The 23,856-nt window shown below is 34.7% G+C and overlaps 1 protein-coding gene across 15 annotated transcripts in view; it reads right to left on the bottom strand.

Annotated features, from left to right (window-relative positions):
• The window catches only part of DCAF6 (DDB1 and CUL4 associated factor 6), a 141,737-nt gene that overhangs the window by 17,250 nt on the left and 100,631 nt on the right, over positions 1–23,856 (bottom strand). For 9 of the 15 annotated variants that reach the window (XM_032291477.1, XM_032291475.1, XM_032291486.1 and 6 more), the window contains 4 exons: positions 19,061–19,178; positions 14,428–14,543; positions 12,525–12,611; positions 11,977–12,304 (listed from right to left, as the gene is read on the bottom strand). In XM_032291477.1, coding sequence (XP_032147368.1) covers positions 11,977–12,304; positions 12,525–12,611; positions 14,428–14,543; positions 19,061–19,178 — 649 coding nt within the window. Of the gene's footprint in view, positions 1–6,635; positions 6,678–11,976; positions 12,305–12,524; positions 12,612–14,427; positions 14,544–19,060; positions 19,179–23,856 lie in introns of all 15 variants that reach the window. The other 6 variants (XM_032291479.1, XM_032291472.1, XM_032291476.1 and 3 more) reach the window with 1 other exon arrangement.

The raw sequence follows: 23,856 nt of genomic DNA on the forward strand, positions 1-23,856 counted from the left end.
TCCGCCTCCTGGGTTCAGGCAATTCTCCTGCCTCAGCCTCCTGAGTAGCTGGGACTACAGGCACGCACCACCATGCCCAGCTACTTTTTTGTATTTTTAGTAGAGACGGGGTTTCACCATGTTGACCAGGATGGTCTCGATCTCTTGACCTCGTGATCCACCCGCCTCGGCCTCCCAAAGTGCTGGGATTACAGGCTTGAGCCACCGCGCCCGGCCTCGACATCATTTTTATGTAAAGTTCAAAAGTGGGTAAAAAATGTGTTTTGACATTTATATGTTTATGTTTTGTTTTTTTTTAAGAAATGCATGATAAGCATAATCTTAGGCCACTGGTTACCACTGGTGTGGTAGGCAGATGGACAGAACAGGGAGAACAAGTAGATTTAAGTTAAACAGCGAGTGTTTTAGTTCTTGGGTTGGTTGGTGGGCTCATGAGGAAAGAAAGAAAAGGAAGGGCGGACGGACGGACGGACAGACGGAAGGAAGGAAGGAAAAGGAGCCAAGTATGAACTAACAATGATAGCGAGTCACAAACCAAGAATTATAAAAATACAATTCTCCCCTTCCTCAGATTAGATTAGGGGTCCGTAACACACTCAAAGGCCTGCCACGCTCTGTCAATGCAATTACTATCTTGGAGCTATGTATATGTATCTGTGTCTCCCACTGAACTGAGAGCTCAAGGAGGGTAGGTGTGTTTTCATTATCACCCGCACCCATAAGGGTATCTAGTACATAATAGGTTTATTAAAGTAACAATAGGTAAAAAATTGATTATCCAGGAATTTCAAAGCAACAATAAAACAGCTCAAGGGATCAGTTATTATTCTATTTGGAAGTAACATTTAATGGAGAAAAAGATACAGCAAATCTGAAGGATGTACAACTAACCTAAGAAAATAAAACCTAGACTCCTGATTTTATATTTTATTTTACCATTGCATATTCCAGAAAACCTGTTTCTAAATGGTCAGCAAAAGTTCATGAGATAACTCCAAGGTTAAAGCAGGAAGTTATATGAACCAGAAACAGTCTATAAACACCTTTAAATAGTACTAATCACATTTAGTAAAAAAAAACTAGGCTAAAATATAAGCAGAAATTCATGAAATAACACTAAAAAATATGAATTGCTTTGCCTATCATTTTCAACACTGTAAGCCCTTTCATAAAACACCATTACACATAGGTGGAATGGCACAAATTAACTGATATTATAGGTATTATTAAAATACCTTACAAGTAGACAAAGACTTTTTAGGGTGGAAAAAACAGCATAATCAAAGATTAGGAGAGGATAGACAGGGATGAAATGACTTAAGTAATTCAGTTACCAAACAAGGTTATTATATAAAGGATACTGTACTATGGATAGAATACAAGAACAAGACTAGAATTATAGCAGGCAAATTTTGAATAAATTTGTAGGAAGAAATTCTTTACTGTGTGAAACACACAGTGAAACATGACAGGGAAATAAGATTCCCCTAGTCCAGGTTTCTAATTCAATACTTGTCTAGAATGTAGTTAGAATAATCTGGAAGTAGAGTGTTTCTCAAACTGGGGATTTTTGTAGGTGTTCCACAAAATAGGCTTATGATAAAGTAAGTGTGGAAAATGATGTACTAAATAAAGCTTATAGAGGTTTCTTTGCTGCAAGTATTCTCAGAGGCTTTATTATGCTACAGGTTATTGTGAATCCCAAAATGAGGTATACACAATGTAATATTTCCCAAATTTTGTGATCACATTTTAGAGTATCAGAACACTTTGGACAAAAGTAACCTTCATCTTCTTAATTCTATAATTAAATTATTCCATTCAAAAATAAATTGAGTGTGAATTTATTATTAAAAAAACCTTGAGCTTGATTTTTTCAATTCAAAGATTGAAGATCTAGGTTCTTACAAACATAGGAAAACTATCCTCACCACCATCTCCTTCAACAGAAGAATTTCTGCAGCAATTATTACATTTCTATGTCTCCTCTTTCATAGTAGCTATAAAGCTTTGCTATAAGAATCAAAGTTGCTAGGGGTATGTGTTAAAGCAGCATTCCCCAGGCACAAATAAGAAAGAAAAAAGACATTAAAAGAATAAATTTAATTCCATTTATTTATAGCTCATTGGAAATGGTCATTATAATTCTGAATACCACCAACCAAGTTAAAAACCCTAAGTTCTTTTAATTTATACTATGTATACATTTTTCTTATATTGGCTTAGTAGTTCTTAGAAAAGAAAATCTCATTAATTTGAACCTTTTTATATAGAATCTGTGATTATTCAGACAGGGTAAAGCTAAAATTTACATTTAAATTATAAATGTTAAAATGTTTGCAGCCCAATTGAGTCCTATAAATAAGAGTCTAGAAAAAATGTTTTTTTTTTTTAAATAAATGTTTTAAGTTTTTAAAACACACATTTCATAGTAAAAGCTATGTGCTATGGCTTGCATGTTCCCTCTAAAACTCATGGTGAGACTTAATCCCCAATGTGGCAGTATTGAAAGGTGGGGTCTTTAAAAGGTGACTGGATCATGAGGGCTCTGCTCTCAAGAATTATTAAACCACTTATATGGGTTATCATGGCAGTGGGGACTGGTGGCTTTATAAGAAGAGGAAGAGAAGCCTGAGCTTAGCCTCCTCACTGTGTGATTTCCTGCACCACCATGGGACTCTGCAGAGCCCTTGCCAGCAAGAAGGCTCTTACCAGTTGTGGCCCTGCAACCTTGGATTTCCCAGTCTCCATAACTGTAAAAAATACATTTATTTATTAATTACCCAGAAGTATTTATCATAAGCAACAGGCAAGGAACTAAGACATTATTAACATGTTAGCCTTAACTAACTTTATCAACAAAAAAGGTCTCTATGTTAGAATTTCTGCCATTTCAATAGATATCTTTACAAGTATCTGAAATAAGTGAGAGAGATGTGTTGCTAGAGAGTATCTTGCTGTTTCTGCTATTTTTTGGGGAGGAAGAAATTTGATTCTTTGCCTTACAATGTATTAGTAAACAAAGGTAAGGAACAACAGGTCTGATGCTGCTATCTTTAGAAGGGTCTGCTTATAAGGCTGGCCCTTGGCTGGTGTCTGGGAACTTGACTTTTGGCATGTTCCCTACCTTGCTCTGCCTGCCTGGGACACAACCCTGCGGGGCCAGCTGGCTTAGACTGTAAAAATAACGTGATTGGTGGTGAACACGTACTTTCCTTCTGGGTCTGGAATTCAAATGACTGTGGTTAGGCACACAGGCAGAGGTGTCTTTATGACCAGCCCCCAGTAAACACCCTGCATTCTGAGTTATAAGCAGGCTTCCCCAGGGCAGAAAAACTACACAAGTATTACTATATTTTATTGGGAAGGGATGTGCACACTCTGAAAGGGAGAATTTTGGAACATTGTGCCTGGATTCTTCCACTCTGTCTGATCTTTACTCTTTGCCATAATAAACCACAGCCATGATTAACATGTCTTTGATTCTTCTGAGTCTTTATAGCAAGCCATCAAATGTGTGGGGAGGCTGTGGGACCCCTGAAACAATAATTTATTGGCTTCTCATTCAAGTTTTAGGAAGCATAGAAAGAAAGCAAAAACCCAGATCAAGCAGGGAGATATGAATAAAAATTTAGTCAGAGTTTTTGACAAAAAGGTGTCTCTGCCAACTTTTATTTCTATATGCATATATGTATCACACTGGCCTTCAAGGTGCTTACATTCTTATATATGAAAACATACAAATATACAATGAACTGTGATAGGTGGTACAGTAGGTGTATACAAGGGCCCATTGATTAGGGAATATATGGGCCAGGAAAAGTAGCTTAAGATGTTGAAAGATGAGGTGACCCAAATAATGGTGATAGTGATGGGAGGTCTTTTCTGTTAGAGGGTTCAGAGTATATAAAGATATGCTGGATAAGGCAGCATAATGTATTCAGTGACACTCCAAGTATGGCAATGTAGAGAGCATGACCAATTTTTGGCAGTAGCTATAATATGAAGTGCCCTATATACCAGGCAAGGAAGCTGGGTTTATTTTTTCTTTATATCATCAACAATGCAGAACCACTGAAAGCAGGAGTAGAGGGAGTTGGAGAACTCCCTCAATAGAACAGGTAAGAGGTGATGAGGTAATAAAAGTAGAATAAAGAATCGGAGATGACTAACATTTTATTATTCAAAGAAATATGGTACCTATCATTCTAAATCTTAGCATCTTATAGTAAAACACATTCCCCAAACATTGTAAGACAGTCCCTAATGAAGACTAGTCATAAGGCAATACATATAAACATCTGTGATTAATTTTATTTTTCTAATTTTGTCTATCTTAAGCAGAAGTTTACATTCTTTGAACATCTCCAATTGCTAAAAGGAGAAGCAGAACAAACGTGTTCAGTGGCAGGACAATATTGCCTTATAATTAGAAATTTCTACCAGATAATCTCTACATAAGAAATAAATGAGGTAGAGAAGAATGAGTCTTACCTCATTCACTCTATAGGGAGGTAACTGTTAAATTTTCTGCTTTACCATTGTTCATCAGTTCAAGATAATCTCCACTTTAGTGTTTTAGCTTTTCTAAAACTCAAAGCATCGTGGCACTTTATAGTTGCAATTTTCATTGTAAAACCAGAAACCAGCTTTGCGTACTTAGGATAAAAAGTATAAATCAGAATATCAAAAAACTCTGAAACAAATTCCATTTTATTGTCATATAATTAATTAGAAAGTGATAACTAGGCCGGGTGCAGTGGCTCACGCCTATAATCCCAGCACTTTGGAAGCCAAGGTGAAAAGATCACTTGAGCTCAGTAGTTCAAGACCAGCCTGGCCAACATGGCGACCAATCCTGTCTCTACTGAAAATACAAAACTTAGCCGGGCATGATGGCAGGCACTTGTAATCCCAGATACTCAGGAGGCTGAGGCAGGAGAATCACTTGAACTCGGGAGGCAGAGATTGTAGTGAGCCAGGATTGCCCCACTGCACTCCAGCCTGGGCAACAGAGCAAGACTCTGTCTCAGAAAAAAAAAAAAAGGAAGAAAGTGACAACTAGCAATAATTTGCAAAAAGTTACTTCAAATATACCTTAATGTTAAAACAGCCTAGAAACAACAACACAAAAGCAAAAACAAGTTTGAGACTTGTAGATGAGAATCCTCCTGAGAATGAACCATAACCAAAATTTTCTATGTATATATGATATTTTTTGGCTTATTTCATAACCTCTGCATTTTTCATTGGGAACTCTGCAAATTTTACATTTCTGATTGCTGCTATAGGCTTCATGTTCAACTCTGCTTTAGAAACTGACTGTAAATAGGGGCCGGGCGCGGTGGCTCAAGCCTGTAATCCCAGCACTTTGGGAGGCCGACGCGGGTGGATCACGAGGTCAAGAGATCGAGACCATCCTGGTCAACATGGTGAAACCCCGTCTCTACTAAAAATACAAAAAATTAGCTGGGCATGGTGGCGCATGCCTGTAATCCCAGCTACTCAGGAGGTTGAGGCAGGAGAATTGCCTGAACCCAGGAGGCGGAAGTTGCGGTGAGCCGAGATCGCGCCATTGCACTCCAGCCTGGGTAACATGAGTGAAACTCCGTCTCAAAAAAAAAGAAAAAAAAAAGAAACTGACTGTAAATAACAGATATATGTGGCCGAGTGTGGTGGCTTATGCCTGTAATCTCAGCACTTTGGGAGGCTGAGGCAGGTGGATCACGAGGTCAAGAGATCGAGACCATCCTGGCCAACATGATGAAACCCCATCTCTACTAAAAAGATAAAAATTAGCCGGGCATGATGGCGTTATGCCTGTAATCCCAACTACCTGGGAGGCTGAGGCAGGAGAATCACTTAAACCAGGGAGGCAGAGGTTGCAGTGAGCTGAGACAGCGTCACTACACTCCAGCCTAGCGACAGAGAGAGACTCCGTCTCAAAAAAAAAACAAAAAAACAAAAAAACACAAAAAACAGATATATCCCTCTAGAATTAAGTACAAGGTTGATTTTGTCAACAAACCAGGTTTTTAGTAGGTGACTGATGTGATTGAGGTTCACTTTAAAAATCTACTCAAAAATATGCCTCATTGTCAGACTTCAAATTAGAGAAGTGCTTGAGGATTACATATCATCTTGATATGTGAGACTATTTCTAATTGATAAGGAAACAACTTTCTTTCAAAAATCAGAAATCTATACACAGATTTAGACTCAAGTACATTTTTAGTTATTGAGCTCAAGGAAAAGGAGCACAAATGACTAACAAAAAGTTGATAATTATTATCCCAAATTTAAATTGCATTTTTCAATAAAATATCCAAAAAGAGTAACTGATATTTAAAGTACATCATTTCAGATTATAGTTACTTTGTCATATGACACATTTGAAGTGAACATCAGTTATATCTGCACACAGGAAACTTCTTTTCATTCTATTCCCATGCAGTGCATGCAGCTAAATATAGTTTGTGGAAAGCGACCTGCTTTACAATGCTTAGAGTTAGCACTTAGAGTTCAGTAAGTTCAAAGTAAGTATTAACTGTTAATAGAAAAGGTGGTTAGCTGTGGCAAAAGAGGACCTGGCAAATCCATCATAAAAAAAATAATGAAGGAACATACTGAATTACCTCATTATTCTATCACCTATTGTTGTTCCTCTGATATTAAATCTAGTGAAGGGAACACAATAACTGAAATCACTTACAAAGACTTCAAAGAACCAAATACTTAAAGCATAAGGTCACCCTTTTTATAACCCGTCATCTCAATCTAAAAGAAAACTTTTGTTTCCCTTTGTGACTTAGGGCATAGGCAAGAAATATGTCAGTCAATTAAATGTATATGAAGAAATTAAGGAAACAGAAACACTAATTGAAGACAGAATAGAAGGAAGATATTACACTTAATCCCTTTTATCTTTTAAATAAATCAGAACCCAATCCTGTCACAGTATGGGGAACTGCACTGGCTCATTATGAATACCATCCACTGGAACACCTACATTATGCTCCTCAAGGCTGAGGAGCTCTTTGGAAAAATAATTAAGCCCTAAACTGACTCACTTGGCCTAACCACAAGACTATATAACAAGTAAGCAAAGAATAACAGGGCTTTTAACTCCCTAGGAGTCCAGTTCTTTCTCTTTGACCACTTCTTTTCTTTCTGCAATTTTCTTTAATAAAGAGTAAACTGCAATAATGAGAAACATGGAAAGAGCAGTTATAATGACAACTGAATAAATGCTGCCAAATTTACAGTACAAGGAATTTTGGCTTTAAAAGTGAGGGCTATGCTCCATGGTCCACAGTAGGAATATGGAACCAAATTTTAATAAAAATAATACTTTTAAAAAGTTATTAAAGGGCAATATAGGATTAATATCCTTTAGGGAAAAAATTGTTAGATCATCCTGAGACTATAATTAAAAACCATTCAAGACTGTGTGAGGACTTATTCAGGAAGCTTTCTTAGATGTTTGTGTTTTGTTCAGAGTAATTTAGGGTTTCTTTTGGATTTAGAAAGAGTAAGAGCTACCAACCATGCCAGCAAATCATTTACAATAGATTTGGCATTGTGAAAAAAAAAATTACATGAAAATTATCTAAACAGAGAACTCAACCACATTCTTTTCAAGGGCACATATTTATGTTTCTTAACCCAGCATATGGCCAGGCACGGTGGCTCATTCCTGTAGTTCCCCAGCACTTTGGGAGACTGAGGCTTGAGGCCAGTAGTTCAAGACCAGCCTGGTCAACATAGTAAGACTCTGTCTCTTCGAAAACTAAAAAAAAAAAAAAAAATTAGCAGAGTGTGGCAACATGCACCTGTAATTCCAGCTACTTGGAAGACTGAGGGAGGAGGATCACTTCAGCCCAGGAGTATGAGGTTGCAGTGAACTATGATCATACCACTGCACTCCAGCCTGGGCAACAGGGCAAGACCCTGTCTCAAAAAATAAAACAAAATGAAATAAATAATACAGCATATAAAATCACTAAGAGATACACATACTAATTTTTTGTTTTGTTTTGCTTTTTTCCTAAATGAATCAGACTTATTTTTGACATTAGGACTAATTTTAGTTTTTTAAATACCCTGATTAGAGTACATACATTTCTTTCATTTATCAATTTATTTCCCATTTACCATTCTATGTTCTTGCCTTACACAAAGTTAAAGGGAACCCAAACATGTGGAGATTCATAGATTTCATTGTTTTAAACTCTGGATTTCTGCCAAAAGAAGCATTTTACCACAGACTACAGTTTGACTTCTCTCTATAATACTGATTACTATAGAGTAGGTATTTGCAAGGTGTGGCTCCTTGGGCTAGATCTCTGCCAAATGACATTTTTGAAATGAACCTTAGGCTAAGAATAGTTTTTACATTTTTAAATGGTTACATTTTAAATGGTCATATAAGTACCTACCATAATGGTCTCCATTTTGTCTCCTGTCCAGCAAAGCCTAAAATATTTACTATATGGCTCTTTACAAGTAAGTCTGTTGCTCTGCTATGGACTCCCAGTTACATTTATATAGACTTGCTGTAGTTAATGAGAAGAGCATTCCATTTAAAAATATCTATGTTAGTTGTTAAGGTCTTCATTTTCTAAGACATTTCCTTCTCATGCTTGATCTCAGCCCAAAAGTGAAAACCTGGGTCATGTTTATTTAACCAAATTACAAGAATGCAAATATTTTTAAAAATTACTCTATATTGCAAGGAACTGTTCTGATATTTTTAGTAAATGTGTATCAGAAATGACTTAGCTATAAAGCCTTTTAAAGTTTCATTTAAAAAATTCAATCTGGGACAAAAACTGATGAGGTCAACTATATAGTTCTTCATATAAAGTAAAAATCTAATGAAGTACACACTTTCATAATATTTAACTTTAGAACCATTTCTCTACCCCAACTAAACTAATATTGACTAGGCTTTGCAAATGGCAACATGGAGGAAACTTTAAGATACGCATCCTTTTAGGTGGGCATTTCATCCATGCGTGGAATGTATCCTTGGACTCTAGGAACCAAATGGTATAATTTTTGCAATAGAGCTCCACAACCCTTAGTGTCTTAGGAAACAGAAATTCTCCAAAGTCATATGCCTAATTACAAGCTGGTAAGTGATTTTTTTCATGTTCTTAAGAAGCAAAATCTCTTAAACTTTCTCTCTAGAATAAAAGTCAATCTACTCCTCCAAACTGAGTAGTAAGATAAACTGGCAGGAATGTCAATGATGAAAAGCCCTTAGAAAGGTACAGAAATATTAAAAGTATACTTTTTATAGTTGTTCAAGATTAAATCAAGATGGTGACAAAAAAGTTAAGAATTATAAAAATGATTTAGATGTAAGTCAGAGGAAATTTCACCATTTACAAATATTTGGTAAAGAGCTAGAAAATAATGCAAATCTAAAAGGAAAATTAATGTAATTGTCACTCTAATCACTTTTGAATCACCTCAGTATGCACATCTTTATATATATATATATATATACATATATATACACACACACACACACACACACATATAAAAATGTACTTACTTTCATATATTAAATATTTTCTATATTCCTATAAATGGCTTGGGTATTTGTTGTCTCTTATTCATAATTTTCTTGAGGGATAAGAATTTTATTATTCTTTTGTTACTCTTTCAGGAAGTTTACTGCTATATCTTACAAAACAAAATAACATGTAGGACCAACATAGGCTAAATACTCAAATGAATGTACAGAATATTAAATAATATTTAATTTTTAAAAACCAAGGAACTAAATATGATCTCAGAGTAGTTTCAAATCTGGATCTAATCATGAGAGTATGAATTCAAGAGTATATGCAGCATGAAGTGGGCTCAGTTCCAGGATGCTGTACTGGAACTTCTAAAAGATTCTGCCAGTCTAGTTCAGCACCTGGGTTTCCTGGGTCAATGAGGCTATTGGGAACCAACTTTGCGGCAGATCCAAACGCTAAAAGAATCCCTAAAACATATAAATCATCTAAGTATTATGAAAATGATAAAGCTCTATAGAAAGATTACAGTTCTGTATTCTCCAGGACCCACCCTCCCTCAAATCCTCCTTTCTCATTAATGTTATAGTACTGTGTTTCAAAAAACAAAACTCCTTAGGTCTAGAATATACAAAACCCTTTGCTTAGCACCTAAGTTTCCTCAGCTATAAAGCAGGCTTGGTATAAAGGTGTTATAATTAGCCTGCATAGAAGCTGCTAAATAGTTATGATTTTCTCAAAGTGTCTAATATCCATGAAAAACATTACTAGAAACTGGACCCTTAAATTTTATTTTCAATTATGACCTTAGCATCATGTTCCACTACTTTAATATAGAAAAAATGGAAGGCCATAAATGTATAAGCTTAATTAAGTTATAGAATCTAGCTCTCTACCCTGGGTGTGTTTTGGAAATGATCAGTTTGATTTTCAAAATGTGCTAAACTTGCTAGCCTCATCTACATATATTAAGTGGTAACGACATTCTAAGGAACTTCCTCTGGTATGGAAAAAATAGAACTAAGTCTTACTTGCCTAAAATATATATTAAGAATGCTCAAGATTAATGTGTACAGTTAAAGAGAAGATGTTTGATTAATCTCTAAGTATAAATATGGAGGGAAATTCTTGCGTCATATCTATTAAAAAAATGTTTACCTTGGCAAAGTAAACATTTCCCAAATATGACTAAAGAAAGAAACATACTCTTTCATAATTAAGAAAAGACAGTTCCCCTGAAATGCAGGCTATCCTCTTCAGGATTTTTGCCTCTCTTCTGTCAGTCTTTATCCCTAGAGTCATTCTTACTGTAATTCTTTTAAAAATTAAAGTGGCCTCATAGACTGTCATGATTGTTTAATACAACTATCATTTATTTAGTGCTATTAACATGAGCCTGGTCACATCCTGGTTGACTGATTGACAGATATGGTTTCAAATTCTTATAATAATTTTAGATAATCATAACCCTATTTTACAGATAAGGAAACTAAATCTTTAAGAGTCATTAAGTAATCAGAATGAGAAAGCACTACTGGTAGGTGGTAAAACCACTATTCAAACTCATCATTATGCTCTTTCTTGACTATGAATGGTAAATGAATCTTTCATTATATTTTTCAGTTGACAGATACTTTAGGGTATCTTATAAACAGCAATATATTAGGCATTATAAATGTGAAATATTTCAAATAGAATCTCACTCCTTTGTAAACTAGGATTTTAAGATTAAAGCTACATTCTCTGGAAGCGGACAGAGCTTAACAATGAGATATGACAGTACTAATAATAGAAACAGTTCTCTCTAAGTATGAAATGCAGTATATTTTAAAAATTTATCTCCCACAAAAGAAAATATATCCTTGCGATCACATAAAATACAGAAAACTATATAAACATGTTGGCAATTCAATTTTTTTATTGCTGCTACAATACTTACTATCTTTTTTCATTTTCTAAATTCAGTCACTAAGTTTAGTAGAAATCAAAGAAAAACAGTGTTCTCAAAAAGGGAACTACTAACACACTACCTTAATCTAAGGTCAATAGAAAAGCAGAAAAAATTAACATTAAAACCAAAACAAAACTGATAAAGGCCTGGATATCTAGAAGATAATCTGACAGCTAAGTATAACCTTGACTTCATAAATAACCCGTGGGTTATTCTTAACATTCTTTTCTCTTGGTCTGTAAATTCAGAAGCAAGCCTCAGTCCTAGAGATATGGAACAATGAATACTTTTTATTTCCCTATTAATGCATAGTGTTCAAACAACGTAATATGTAAAATCATTTACAGTAAACTGTAAAGTTTCTCTAAGGTTATATGAATGAGACACCCTTAGAGGAAGGAACTGTCAAAAATGGAGAGACTCCCTTACATGACTTCAAATAAATCCTTATGAAATATATTTTTTACAGGTCATGTTAATTAAAAATTTACCAACCTATCACCAGGTCCTGCTCGATACCTTGCACCTGGGATCAGGACTGGGTCATCATCACTGTCATCTGTGTCCTGGAGAGCAGAGTCCCTAGTGGATGTTTCTTCATGAGCTGAAGGCCCAATGGCTTCTGTTTGGAACTGAGGCTCCAGATTGGTGTTATTTTCATTGGTAGCACTCTCAGTGCTAGTCTGATCTGAAGTTTCTGGTTCCTTGGCTTTTTCAGATGAAGTAGATTCTTCTGGAACCCCACAAGGGCTATCAAGATTGAGGTCATTTCTTTCTCCTGAGTTGGAATCCAACGGCTTGGCTGTGAACTTATCTGATTGTGCTGTTAGAAAATAAAGTTGCATTAACAGGTGGTAATGTGGGCAATATTAATTATTTAACCTAACTTAGGAGCTGACAAACATTCTAATATGATGTCTAATTCCTCTTATAAGGGGAGGGAAATTCCACAACATATTTGGACATGGCCTCTAACTCTAGAGAGATTAACAGCAATTAAGTTTTTTTATTTTCCCATACAAAGCATTCAAGGAGCAACTCACCTATATTGATATGGTTCTGAACTGGGTTTTCTGCAGATGTTTCTTCCTGATATTTTGTCACATCCTCTGATGAGTCTTCAGGAGCTTCTGGATATAAACCAAATTACAGTCATCCCTTGGTATCCATGAGGGATTAGTTCTAAAACTGCTGAAAATACCAAAATCTGCAGATCCTCAAGTCCCTCATATATAATGGCATAATATCTGCATATAACCTATGCATATCCTTCCTTATACTGTAAATCATCTCTAGATTACTTATAATACCTAATACAATGTAAGTGCTATGTAAACAGTTGCTAGGCTGTTATTATTTTTAAATCACTGTTGTTTTTTATTGTCATATTGCTTTTTGGGCGGGAGTATTTCCATGGAACCCATGGACATATAGGGCCAAATTTATTATTAAATCCAATTTTTTTGTAGAAAAGTAAACATTGGCCAGGCACGGTTGCTCATGCCTGTAATCCCAGCACTTTGGGAGGCCAAGATGGGTGGATCACAAGGTCAGGAGTTCAAGACCAGCCTGGCCAAGATGGTGAAACCCCGTCTCTACCTAAAATACAAAAATTAGCTGGGTGCAGTGGCAGGCACCTGTAATCCCAGCCACTTGGGAAGCTGAGGCAGGAGAATCACTTGAACCCAGGGGGAAAAGATTGCAGTGAGCTAAGATTGCGCACTGCACTCTAGTCTGGGCAACAGGTCAAGACTCTATCTCAAAAAAAAAAGAAAAGGAAGGAAGGAAGGAAGGAAGGAGGGAGGGAGGGAAGGAAGGAAGGAAGGAAAGGGAAGGAAGGAAGAAAAGTAAACATCAACTTAATACTCCAGCTTTCCTATGGATAAATGGTTCTTAACCCTTTCTGAGTCACAGGAACTTTTGACATTCGGCTAAAACCTCCCCTCAGAACAAGGCAAATATGTATTTGCACACACAAAATTGTACAAATACTATCACGGACGGATGGCCCCACTGCTTCTTCCTGAAGTCCAGGCATTGAGCTTCACGAGCTCTATGTGCAGAATCTCTGCTTTAGATTATCCCTTACAGCTAACATTACTTGATTCTGCATTTTACTAATCTTCCCAAAATCTAAACTTAAAACTGAGCATTTTTCTTCCCCTCTATCATATATTTGGTAAAATCTAAACTATCATGAACAAGCAGTTAAGCTGAACATACTATAAATTCTATTTTGGCCATTGAAAATAATTCTAGAATTTAACTGTGAGATGCATGAAGGATCAGTATTTCTTGTTCCTTATTGGATATTTGCTTACCAGATAGCTGTCTTACACATATTTAATTTTAAACTCTGTTATACTAAGGTACCTACACATATATAAGAAATATAATTCATTTGTTCCTTCATGTATCAAGCATTTACTGAACATCTACTGTGTTCTAGTCTCTGTGCTAGACATTAAATTTCATAATTGTCATACAAAAATATTCTACTAGAAAAGGATTCTGAAAAATCCCATAAGTGGTACTTCATCTATTAAACAGATTCACTTGTAACCTGTTTAGATGTTATTCCTTTTTTCTCCCTCCATAAACCACTAACACAATCAAGACAGATACAGTGGATTTCACTGCTACGTATAAAAAAATGGCAAAGATTAATTCAAACTAACATTTGTATCTCATCCATTTACAGTAAGATGAACACCTATCCTGGCCACTGTGTCCACAAAGGGGATTGTGCTTCACTGTCTCCTTTTTTTAACTGCTTAAGGTCCCCATCTTTTGGATCTGCTGTTTATCAGTTTAACAGCTGGACTACAGAAGCAAAATTAATTTATTAAAAACAAGAAACGAAAATACAGCATCAAAGGGAACAGAAAAGTAGGTAAACGTCCAATGATGGGGTTTTATAAGAACAAAAGCAAAATAACACCTTACTTGTTTCATTGTCTCCTTCTGGTGGTTGCATTGAGCTCTGTGGGACCAAAGATTCCTCCTGACCCTCAGATTTACAGTGGCTCCCAATGCCTCTAGAACTTGATGCTATACTGCTCCTATCATCGAAACAAGATAAGTGATTCCACCAATAAGTTAATAAATATGATCTTTTAGGATAATTTTTATATTTTACAACTAGAGAGGTAGATCAAAAAGTTCACAATACAAATAAAATGTAGGATTTATTATTTTAATAGCATTTGTAAACATCATTTCAAACCAAGATGACTATCATAACACACTTTACACTTAAAAAAAAAGATTCACCACTGTTTGAACCCTTCGATTATCTACTATGTATTTCTACATGTCTCTGTATTGAATTTTAAGTGAACTACATTGTCTCCTTTCTTGTCTTCACTACAGATGGTTCACCATATCCAAATCCTTAATGGTTATACAGATTTTTATCATATCCCCTTTTAGACTCTGTTATTCCAGGCTACTTTTAAATTAATACTTGAACAAAAGCCTGGCCATTTCTTTGGTCTTTTAAATGCTCCCTGTGGATCACTTCCAGTTTTGATTTGCTATTCAAACATGGCAGGTGACTGAGCATCATGGTTCTGTAAAGGACAGGGTAATATTTTCTGCTTCAGTTTTAATAAGCACCTGATGATGACCATAGTTCTATTAGCATTTCTGGCTATAGGAGAATATGAGGCCAATTTAAAGAAATAATTTACAATGAGTATTCTGTGACAAATTATGGCATATATGTGAGAAGAGGACTGAATGAGAAAGAGGACATGTATAACAATCTGACTTGAGATTTAAATTATATTCATAGAAATGCGACAATTCTTTAAGTTTAAAATAAATGTGAACAAGAAAAAAAGTTACAATAGCCTAAAAAAACATTAATTATAGACAAATACCAGTAACTCAATAAACAATACAAACTACCACAGACTTTTTGCCATGATAAAAACTCTTTTAGGCTGATTGCAGAAGTCAATTTGACTTTTTTAAAAAAGAAAGTACATATATAATAGTATTTAAATAAAATTGTATATTCATACGGGTGTGTATATGCAGAGAAAAATGTCAGGAAGACTATGCACCGGTGTTGAGTGTCATGTCAGTAGAAGTAGTAGAATTACTGCAGGTAAATCTTTTATACTGAAGTGTGAGTGTGAGTGTGTGTGTTTGTGTGTGTGTGTTAAGCATGTACTTCTTTTTAACCAGAAAGGAATATATTGCTATACTGGCAAAGAAAAGCTAATGTGATATATATATTTATTTTTTCCATTGAGAAAGCTATGATTCAGGCATAAATAAAATACTCAGTGTATACATTATAATAATTAAAATGTGATACTGAGTAGGAATAGAAACATATTAGTGGAAAAGAGATAGTAACTGAATACATACATTTAAGCAAATATTAACATGGCATTTAAATCACACAGAAATGAAAAGATTGTTCAATAAACGGTACTGAGACAAGGAACAGCCACGTGGTAAAACCAAAGCTATGGCTTCATATTATATATTATAGGAAAATAAATTCTAGAAGGAATATATAGTTTTTGATACCAAATTATAGAAAATATGAGAGGAATATAAGAAGAAGCTTTTCCCTTAATTTTAGGAATAACAAGGCTTTCCTTTGCAAGATACCACAGGCAGAAACCATAAAGCAAACTCACTGTAAATAAACTGAAAAACAAACACCAAATTGGGAAAAATATTTGCAACAAATGAAAGGCAACTGGTATAATCCTCATTTAATTCTATAATAAGTAAATAGCTCTAATAAATCAATAAGAAAAAGATAAACAACACGGTAGAAAACTGGGCAAAGTATCTGAAAGACAATTTACAAAAGATGAGAACTGTAGCTAACAATTACTGAGAACCTTCTCAGGTGCCAATCAACATGCTAGTAAGTGCTATGTATTTTCTCTGCATTATCTCATTAAATCTTCACACTAAACCTATGAAGTAGGTTCTATTAAATATGCCCATTTTCAAGGGATAAAATTTGAGATTTACAGAGGTTCAAAAGCTTGCCAAGTTCAGAGTCCAAGCTCTTAGCATGTTCTATTGCCTCATCTGTCACCAAAGAAACTAAAATAAAAGCAAGACACAATCCTGGTATAGATGAAAAAGACTGTATACTTTTATTTTTTTAAGTTCTGTTTGTTTGTTTGTTTTTACAGTGAATGTTGACTTTTATAATAATAAAAATGCTAACTGCTTTTCTGACAAAGAAATAAGAAACTGATGAATGAGAATATAACTCATGGTCAGTTTTTAGAGAAGGAAAAGTAGCATTCAAAAGAAGAATGGGACTAATGATTTTCTCTAAAAATAAACAAACAAAAAAACCAAAAAGTTTAGATAATATTCTTCAGAAGATGCCAGGTCCTTATGTACAGAAACATGAGAATGGAAAAGACATGGTAAGTATGATGACCTTCTATCATCTTAAATTATGTATTAAGGGCCACAAACATCATGATTTTAAAATGGTGAGGCACTATGATTTATAAAGAAGTCCTACTGACTGCACCTTCAAATATGTATCTAGAATCCAATCTTTTTTTTTTAACCACCTCCACTGCTCCCAACTTTGTCTAAGCTATCACCACCTCTCACCTTTCTTACTGCCACAGGTTTTCAACCATTCTTCTGGTTTCTACCTATGGCACATGCTCAACACAATAATCAGAAATATCCTTTTCCTTTTAAATATCCTCCTCAATATCCTGGCTCACCATATCTACTACTACTCTCTCTACTGGTCACTCCTCTGCAGCTACACCGGTCTTCTTAAGATCCTTGAACATACTAGGTCTGATGCTTCTGCTTCAGAGTGCTTGTACTGGTTTTCTCCCTGCCCCGATTGATCTGCTCCTAGATACACATATGTGGCTCACTCCTTCTCATTCTTCAAGTGACATTTTGCCAAAATGTCACCTTCTTAATGATGCCTAGGTTTCCCAATCACCTTTACCTGCTCTATTTTCCTCCACTGTTCTTAGTACCTTCTAACATACCATATGGTACATTTATTTATTATGTTTATAGTAAACTTCCTCCAACTAGAATGTAAGCCCAATAAAGCAGGGGTTTCTTGGGATATTTTTTTCACTGAAGTATTTCCAATGTCTAGAATAGTCCCTGGAACATAGAAGATATCCAATGGTATTTTAAGATCCCACTTGATCAAATATTTTAATGTAAAATATATACATACATACATAAATACAAACAGAAACCAGTGAATTTGAATAAACATATCACATATCAACATATAATTCATTACATATTAATAGACAGTCTATAACCACATATTACATATATTATAGTAACAGATAACATCATATATTAATATATAATTAAATATTAAATATATGAATATAATATATTAATTGTGAATAATTAATATATTGGTCATAAAACAATTGATATAATTATATATTAACAAATATATAATTATATATTAACCAATATAACCATATTACATATTAAGAAATACTATATCAATATATTAATATATTACTATCCCTAAATTTAAATTAAAAATTTTATATGCTCTCTCAATTGGTCATGAAAGAGTGGGAAAGAGTATAAAAAGCTTACATAACTTGCTTTTTTAAATGTAAAATTTCATTAATGAACAATAAATACAATCAGAAAGGTTATTAAAGAGAAGCTATATGACTATTAAATAAAGAAAAAGTTCAATCTTACTAGTAATCAATTAAATAAATACCAAAAGTATTTTTAAATCAAATATACAAGTTAAAAATAAATAATATATTGAACACTAGCCTGGGGACAGTAAATTGTATAATTCCATATGTGCCTAGTAGGAACACAGTAAACAAAGATTCTTTGGGAAATAATTTGGCAATATCTTTTAATCTAGAAATAGTTCATTTCTGAAATACCTCTCAAATAAATAATCTTGAAGGCAGGAAAAAGCTTTATAAACAAATATATTCATTAAAGCTTTATTTAGTAAAAAATGGTAAGGAAATTTATTGCCCAATTAAAGGGAAATGGCTAAGTAAACTATAGTACATCTACTTGATGGAGTATTACATAGCTAGTAAAATAATATTTATTAAAACTAAGTAGTAACATGGGAATATTTATTATAAAGTTAAATCAAACAAATGCAGGGGAAAACACAGTACGTTTAGTACCACTAAAATTATATTCCAAAACTCAAAACAAAAATCATATACACCTACCTAGGACCACAACTGCAAAAAATTTCAAAATGTTGTTTACATTTTTGCACTAATTTTCTACAGGTGATTAATTATTATCTTTTGCATTTTCTATCAGAACTATTCTAGGATGAGGAGCACCGGCATCATCTGGAAAGTTTTTCGTAATGCAAATTCTCAGACCCCCACCCCAAACCTAATTCTGAGAGTGGGGTCCAGTAATATGCATTTTAACAAGCTCTCCCAGTGACTCTGAAGCACATTAAAGTTTGAGAACCAATATCTTAGAGCAAAACAAAACATAAAGATGATGAAGTGTTAATAATTAAAATCTAATACAATCCTACAAAATGGCTAAGAACATCTTTACAAAAATATTAACTTACCATTCATCTGTAAAGTTCAGTTTTATTGTGCTTGTAGTTGTTCCTTCTGTGCTGTAGTGCAAACTTAAAACTGGTTCACCTGTCCCTGGTTTGGGGCTCAGCTTTTCATTATTGTTATCTGAAAATTGTGTTTAAAACATTTGAAAAAGTCTCTGAAACCAGTAAAAAGACGACATTTCCTAAAATTTATAAAACTTATATTAGGTTGTCCTTGTCGTAATTCTTTTTCACATCTCTTATGGTTCTCATTTAAAATTCGAAGGCAAGTGTAGAAATACTCCTTATATTTCAAAATAGCACTGCATCAAATTCTAGCTTTGTGTACATGACTCCCTTTGATTCATATGGAAATCACACACATTGAGAACCATATTTAGTCATTAGGGGAATCAAAAAGTATTAACATGCAATGACATAGGTTACAAACTGGTACCCTTATTTAATGGAATTCTCATAATTCCTCAGCTGCTAGAGCATCAATAATAACTAATTTTGGCTCCTTCAGAAACACGAGTTGTAAGATACAAGGGCTCTTCGAAAAGCTGTTTGGCAAAAACTTTGCTACAATGAAATGTTATCAAATTCTCTCTGTTCTTTCAAACTCACAGGTTTATAATTTAGGGGGGAATCATAGTGTGCACTTGATGGGGGAAAGAGGGTATTTATTGTGCTTTGACTTTTTCTAAAATACTCTTTGTTAGAATATATTTTGGTACATTTTGGTTTCTCTTCCTGACTAATCTTGCAAGGATCTGTTTAATTGTGGAAACAGCAATTTCATTTTAAAAGTCTATAGGTGATGTCTATAATATACATCTATCTCAGTGTATGAAATCTTTTTTAAATGACAAAATCAAGAAACTCTACACAAATTAATAGAGTATTTAAAGCAAACTTCCCCACCTCCCAAAAAAAAGAGTACATGGATGTTCAAAGACACAATTAAACAGAGCTTTACATTTTTTTTCATTTTATGATGAACAGCCTGGGAAACATTAAAATACATAGGCAATACAAATGGATCCATAATCAAACGTGACATTTCTGCCAGTTGCTTGCAGAAAGAAAATTCTTCTGCGAGATAATCTTTTTTCTTGATACCAGTTCAAGGACTGATTTAATACTAAAAATAAACTTATCTTGAAAAATAACAACAAAAGAATTACAATTTCATAAAAGCAAATTTACTTAGGACTTTTTTATTATTTGATCTACTTTCTATTGCAATGAAGGACTTATGTGTTTTTTCATTCCTCTTGAAGATGTTGGAGTACTCAGTAAGAGAATCTCAGTTGGGCTCAGTGATGGGAGTAACTTTTAAGCCCAGGAATTAGAGTGAGTCTGGGTGAGACCCCATGTCAATTAAAAAAAAAAAAAAAAAGGGAGAATCTTGTAGAACCTCTGTTCTAGCTTTTATTCCGTGAGAAGACAATGAACAAGACTTCAAATACAGTACTGCAGTAGAAAAGTATTCCACAAGAGTCAAGCTGATAATAAAACTTAGTATCAATTCTCATGTCTTAACTTCTAACTCATGAGAAATCCTGTCCTACAGAATTGGTATTTGAAAACAGTGTGAGTTATAAACCTGACATCCCAAATGGTAAAGTCACTTTGTTTCTATACTATTTTTGTTATGACCATGTCTTTGATTTAAACAACTGTTGGAAATAAACTAATAACCCATTCCAACTTGCAAAGATTTAGTATTACATTCACTGTTTTTGGAGGAGGTATTTTACCAAATGGTATTCTGATAAAATAACTGAATTAATAGGCCTTTAGCTTACATAAACTTATTAAGGAGACATCCGCCATACCCTTTTACCCTCTTTCAAAAATTTGCTATTTGCTAGTCATTTGTCCACACAGTTTTTTCTTATTCTTTAGTTATGTTACTGAGATTTTTGTTTCATCACTGCCGTCTTTGGGCTTCTGGAATAGATGGGAACAGATAGCTAAAGATTGGATGATTGGATAATTAAGGAAACTGAGAGGCAGAGTTGGGGCTAGTTTTTTCATTTTCTCTCATAACGTTATATAAAATTTTTTGCTATTTATTTTTCTTTTAAAGTAAAGACGGAATAGAAAACAAAAGCAGTTGTGAGAGAAGTGTAAGACTGAATTTCTTAGATCCATCTTGGTTACAGTTAGGACTTCTTAAGTTATGAGAAGCCTTGTGGAATTTAAATGATATATGAAAAGTTTCCTTTTGAGGAAAATTAGAGAGACAGTTATAGATATCTACATGCCATGGCTATAGGAATATACTATAGTATATTAAAACAGCTATTAAGAGATCAGAACAGAGCAGAAAATATTTTATTTATACAAGTTCCCCATCAAAAGCAAGAAGCTTTCTAAGAGGGTTAATGATAATTAAAGCTTTCCTCCCACAGTATCTACTACAAAGTTTTTTTTTGAGACAGAGGCTCACTTTGTTGCCCATACTAGAGTGCAATGGTGCAACCTCCGCCTCCCAAGTTCCAGTGATTCTCCTGCCTCAGCCTCCAGAGTAGCTGGAGTTACAGGTGGCCACCACCATGCCCGACTAATTTTTGTGTTTTTAGTAGCAACAGGGTTTCACCATGTTGGCCAGGCTGGTCTCAAACTCCCAACCTCAAGTGATCCACCCATCTTGGCCTCCCAAAGTGCTGAGATTACAGGCATGAGCCACCATGCCTGGCCTACAAAGCTCTTATTTAATCTCTCAGGAATATAATCTACATATTATTGATCATGTAAAATATTGGCAATATCACTTAATCATAAAATGATTGATTATAGTTGATAGAATTTGTTCATTTAAGTTGTTAATGAATTCATCAGCCTTGTGTTAAACTAGCCTATCACTATAAAAATAACATGAATGCTTCTGTTAGTCACAAAAACTTCAGGTCCCTGAGTGTAGTTACTTCCTTGTAGCCTACACATAAGTAAACAGTGTCTCTGGCAGAAACACAACACAATGAAGAGCCTGGTTTCTTCAACTGCAGGTGTTATTTCTTTTGTTTTGAGACAGAGTCTTACTCCATAGTCCAGGTTGGAGTATAGTAGAGCAATCACAGCTCACTGCAGCCTCAATTTCCCAGGCTACGGTGATTCCCCCACCTTAGCCTCCTGAGTAGCTGGGACTACAGGCACATGCCATCACACCCAGCTAATTTTTAGAACCTTTTGTAGAAACAGGGTTTTGCCATGTTGCCAAGGCTGGTCTTCAACTCCTGGGCTCAAGCGATCTGCCTGCCTTGGCCTCTCAAAGTACTGGTATTACAAGTGTGAGCCACCGCACTTGGCCCAACTGCAGTATTAATAACAGTATATATTCCAAGGTTTAATTCATTTCCTAGCATTTTTCCATTTCATTGTTCCTCCTTTAATTCTAGTTTACTTGGTATATACAACTTATCAGGTTACATTTTCTCAGGAATTAAGATTCTTGGACTACTAATGAATGCATTCACCATTTGTTTGTGATGAAAATGTATATTTTAAACCACAAATTTCAGAAAAACCTACTTTAAAGATTTTAAAAATTAAGTATTTTTACTTTATTTGAATTTAAAAAATTATAACTATTTAAATGTTCCCTAATTTCTCTGTCAACAGTTGGATCAGCAAACACATTCTAAAAACTATATTTTTCAAAGTCTTATTTACATAATGCATATATATATATATATATATATATATATATAAAATAGAAATATGTTGCTTAAAAAGTAGATTTTAATTTAAAACCGTTAGGGTTTAGAACTTCACCTAAACAGACAAATGGCTTTATGCAGAAAGCAACATCATATAAATAACTATAATTTATTGAGCATTATTATATCAATTATAAATGTGCCAAGATATATATATTCCTTTAAAAAAATCCTTTGTAATCATATTGTCATATCCATTTTACAGATAATGAACTGATAACAATAAGCTTAATTTTTTTCTCTAGTTACAAAGATTTCCTCCCCACCCCCACCTCATCCATTCTATAGATAGGGTCTTGCTCTATCACCCAGCCTGGTGTGGTGACACCTTCATAACTCACTGCAGTCTCAAACTCCTGGGCTCAAGTGAACTTCCTGCCTCAGTCTCCCAAGAAGCTAGGATTGCAGGTGTGGGTCGCCATGCCCAACTTCTTTTTTATTTTTGGTAGAGATGGAGTCTCGCTATGCTGCCCAGGCTGGTCTTGAACTCCTGGCCTCAAGTGATCTTACTTCCTCAGCACTCAAAAGTGTTGGGATTACAGGCATGAGCCATTGTGTCCAGCTGAGGTTACTTTTTATGTGAAGTACCTACTTAATATACAGTCTTGGAAATAATCTGACTACAAAGAAAAAAATAAGATTACTTAGATAAGTAACATTTTAATTTAGAAATATCAATTGCTGGTGTTGTTACTCCTCAGAAATAAATAATTCATATCAACAACATTCATAACTGATAATAGTTCTGGTAGCCAAAATTATCACTTTGGCATCACAGTATAGGAAAACTATGTTGTGTCTTCTTTTTTTTTTTTTTGAGACGGAGTCTCGCTCTTGTTACCCAGGCTGGAGTGCAATGGCGCGATCTCGGCTCACCGCAACCTCTGTCTCCTGGATTCAGGCAATTCTCCTGCCTCAGCCTCCTGAGTAGCTGGGATTACAGGCACGTGCCACCATGCCCAGCTAATTTTTTGTATTTTTAGTAGAGACGGGGTTTCACCATGTTGACCAGGATGGTCTCGATCTCTTGACCTCGTGATCCACCCGCCTCGGCCTCCCAAAGTGCTGGGATTACAGGCTTGAGCCACC

This window comes from Sapajus apella, unplaced genomic scaffold (assembly GCF_009761245.1).
Source record: "Sapajus apella isolate SASKATOON/1434 unplaced genomic scaffold, GSC_monkey_1.0 scaffold25, whole genome shotgun sequence".
Lineage (NCBI taxonomy): Eukaryota > Metazoa > Chordata > Mammalia > Primates > Cebidae > Sapajus > Sapajus apella.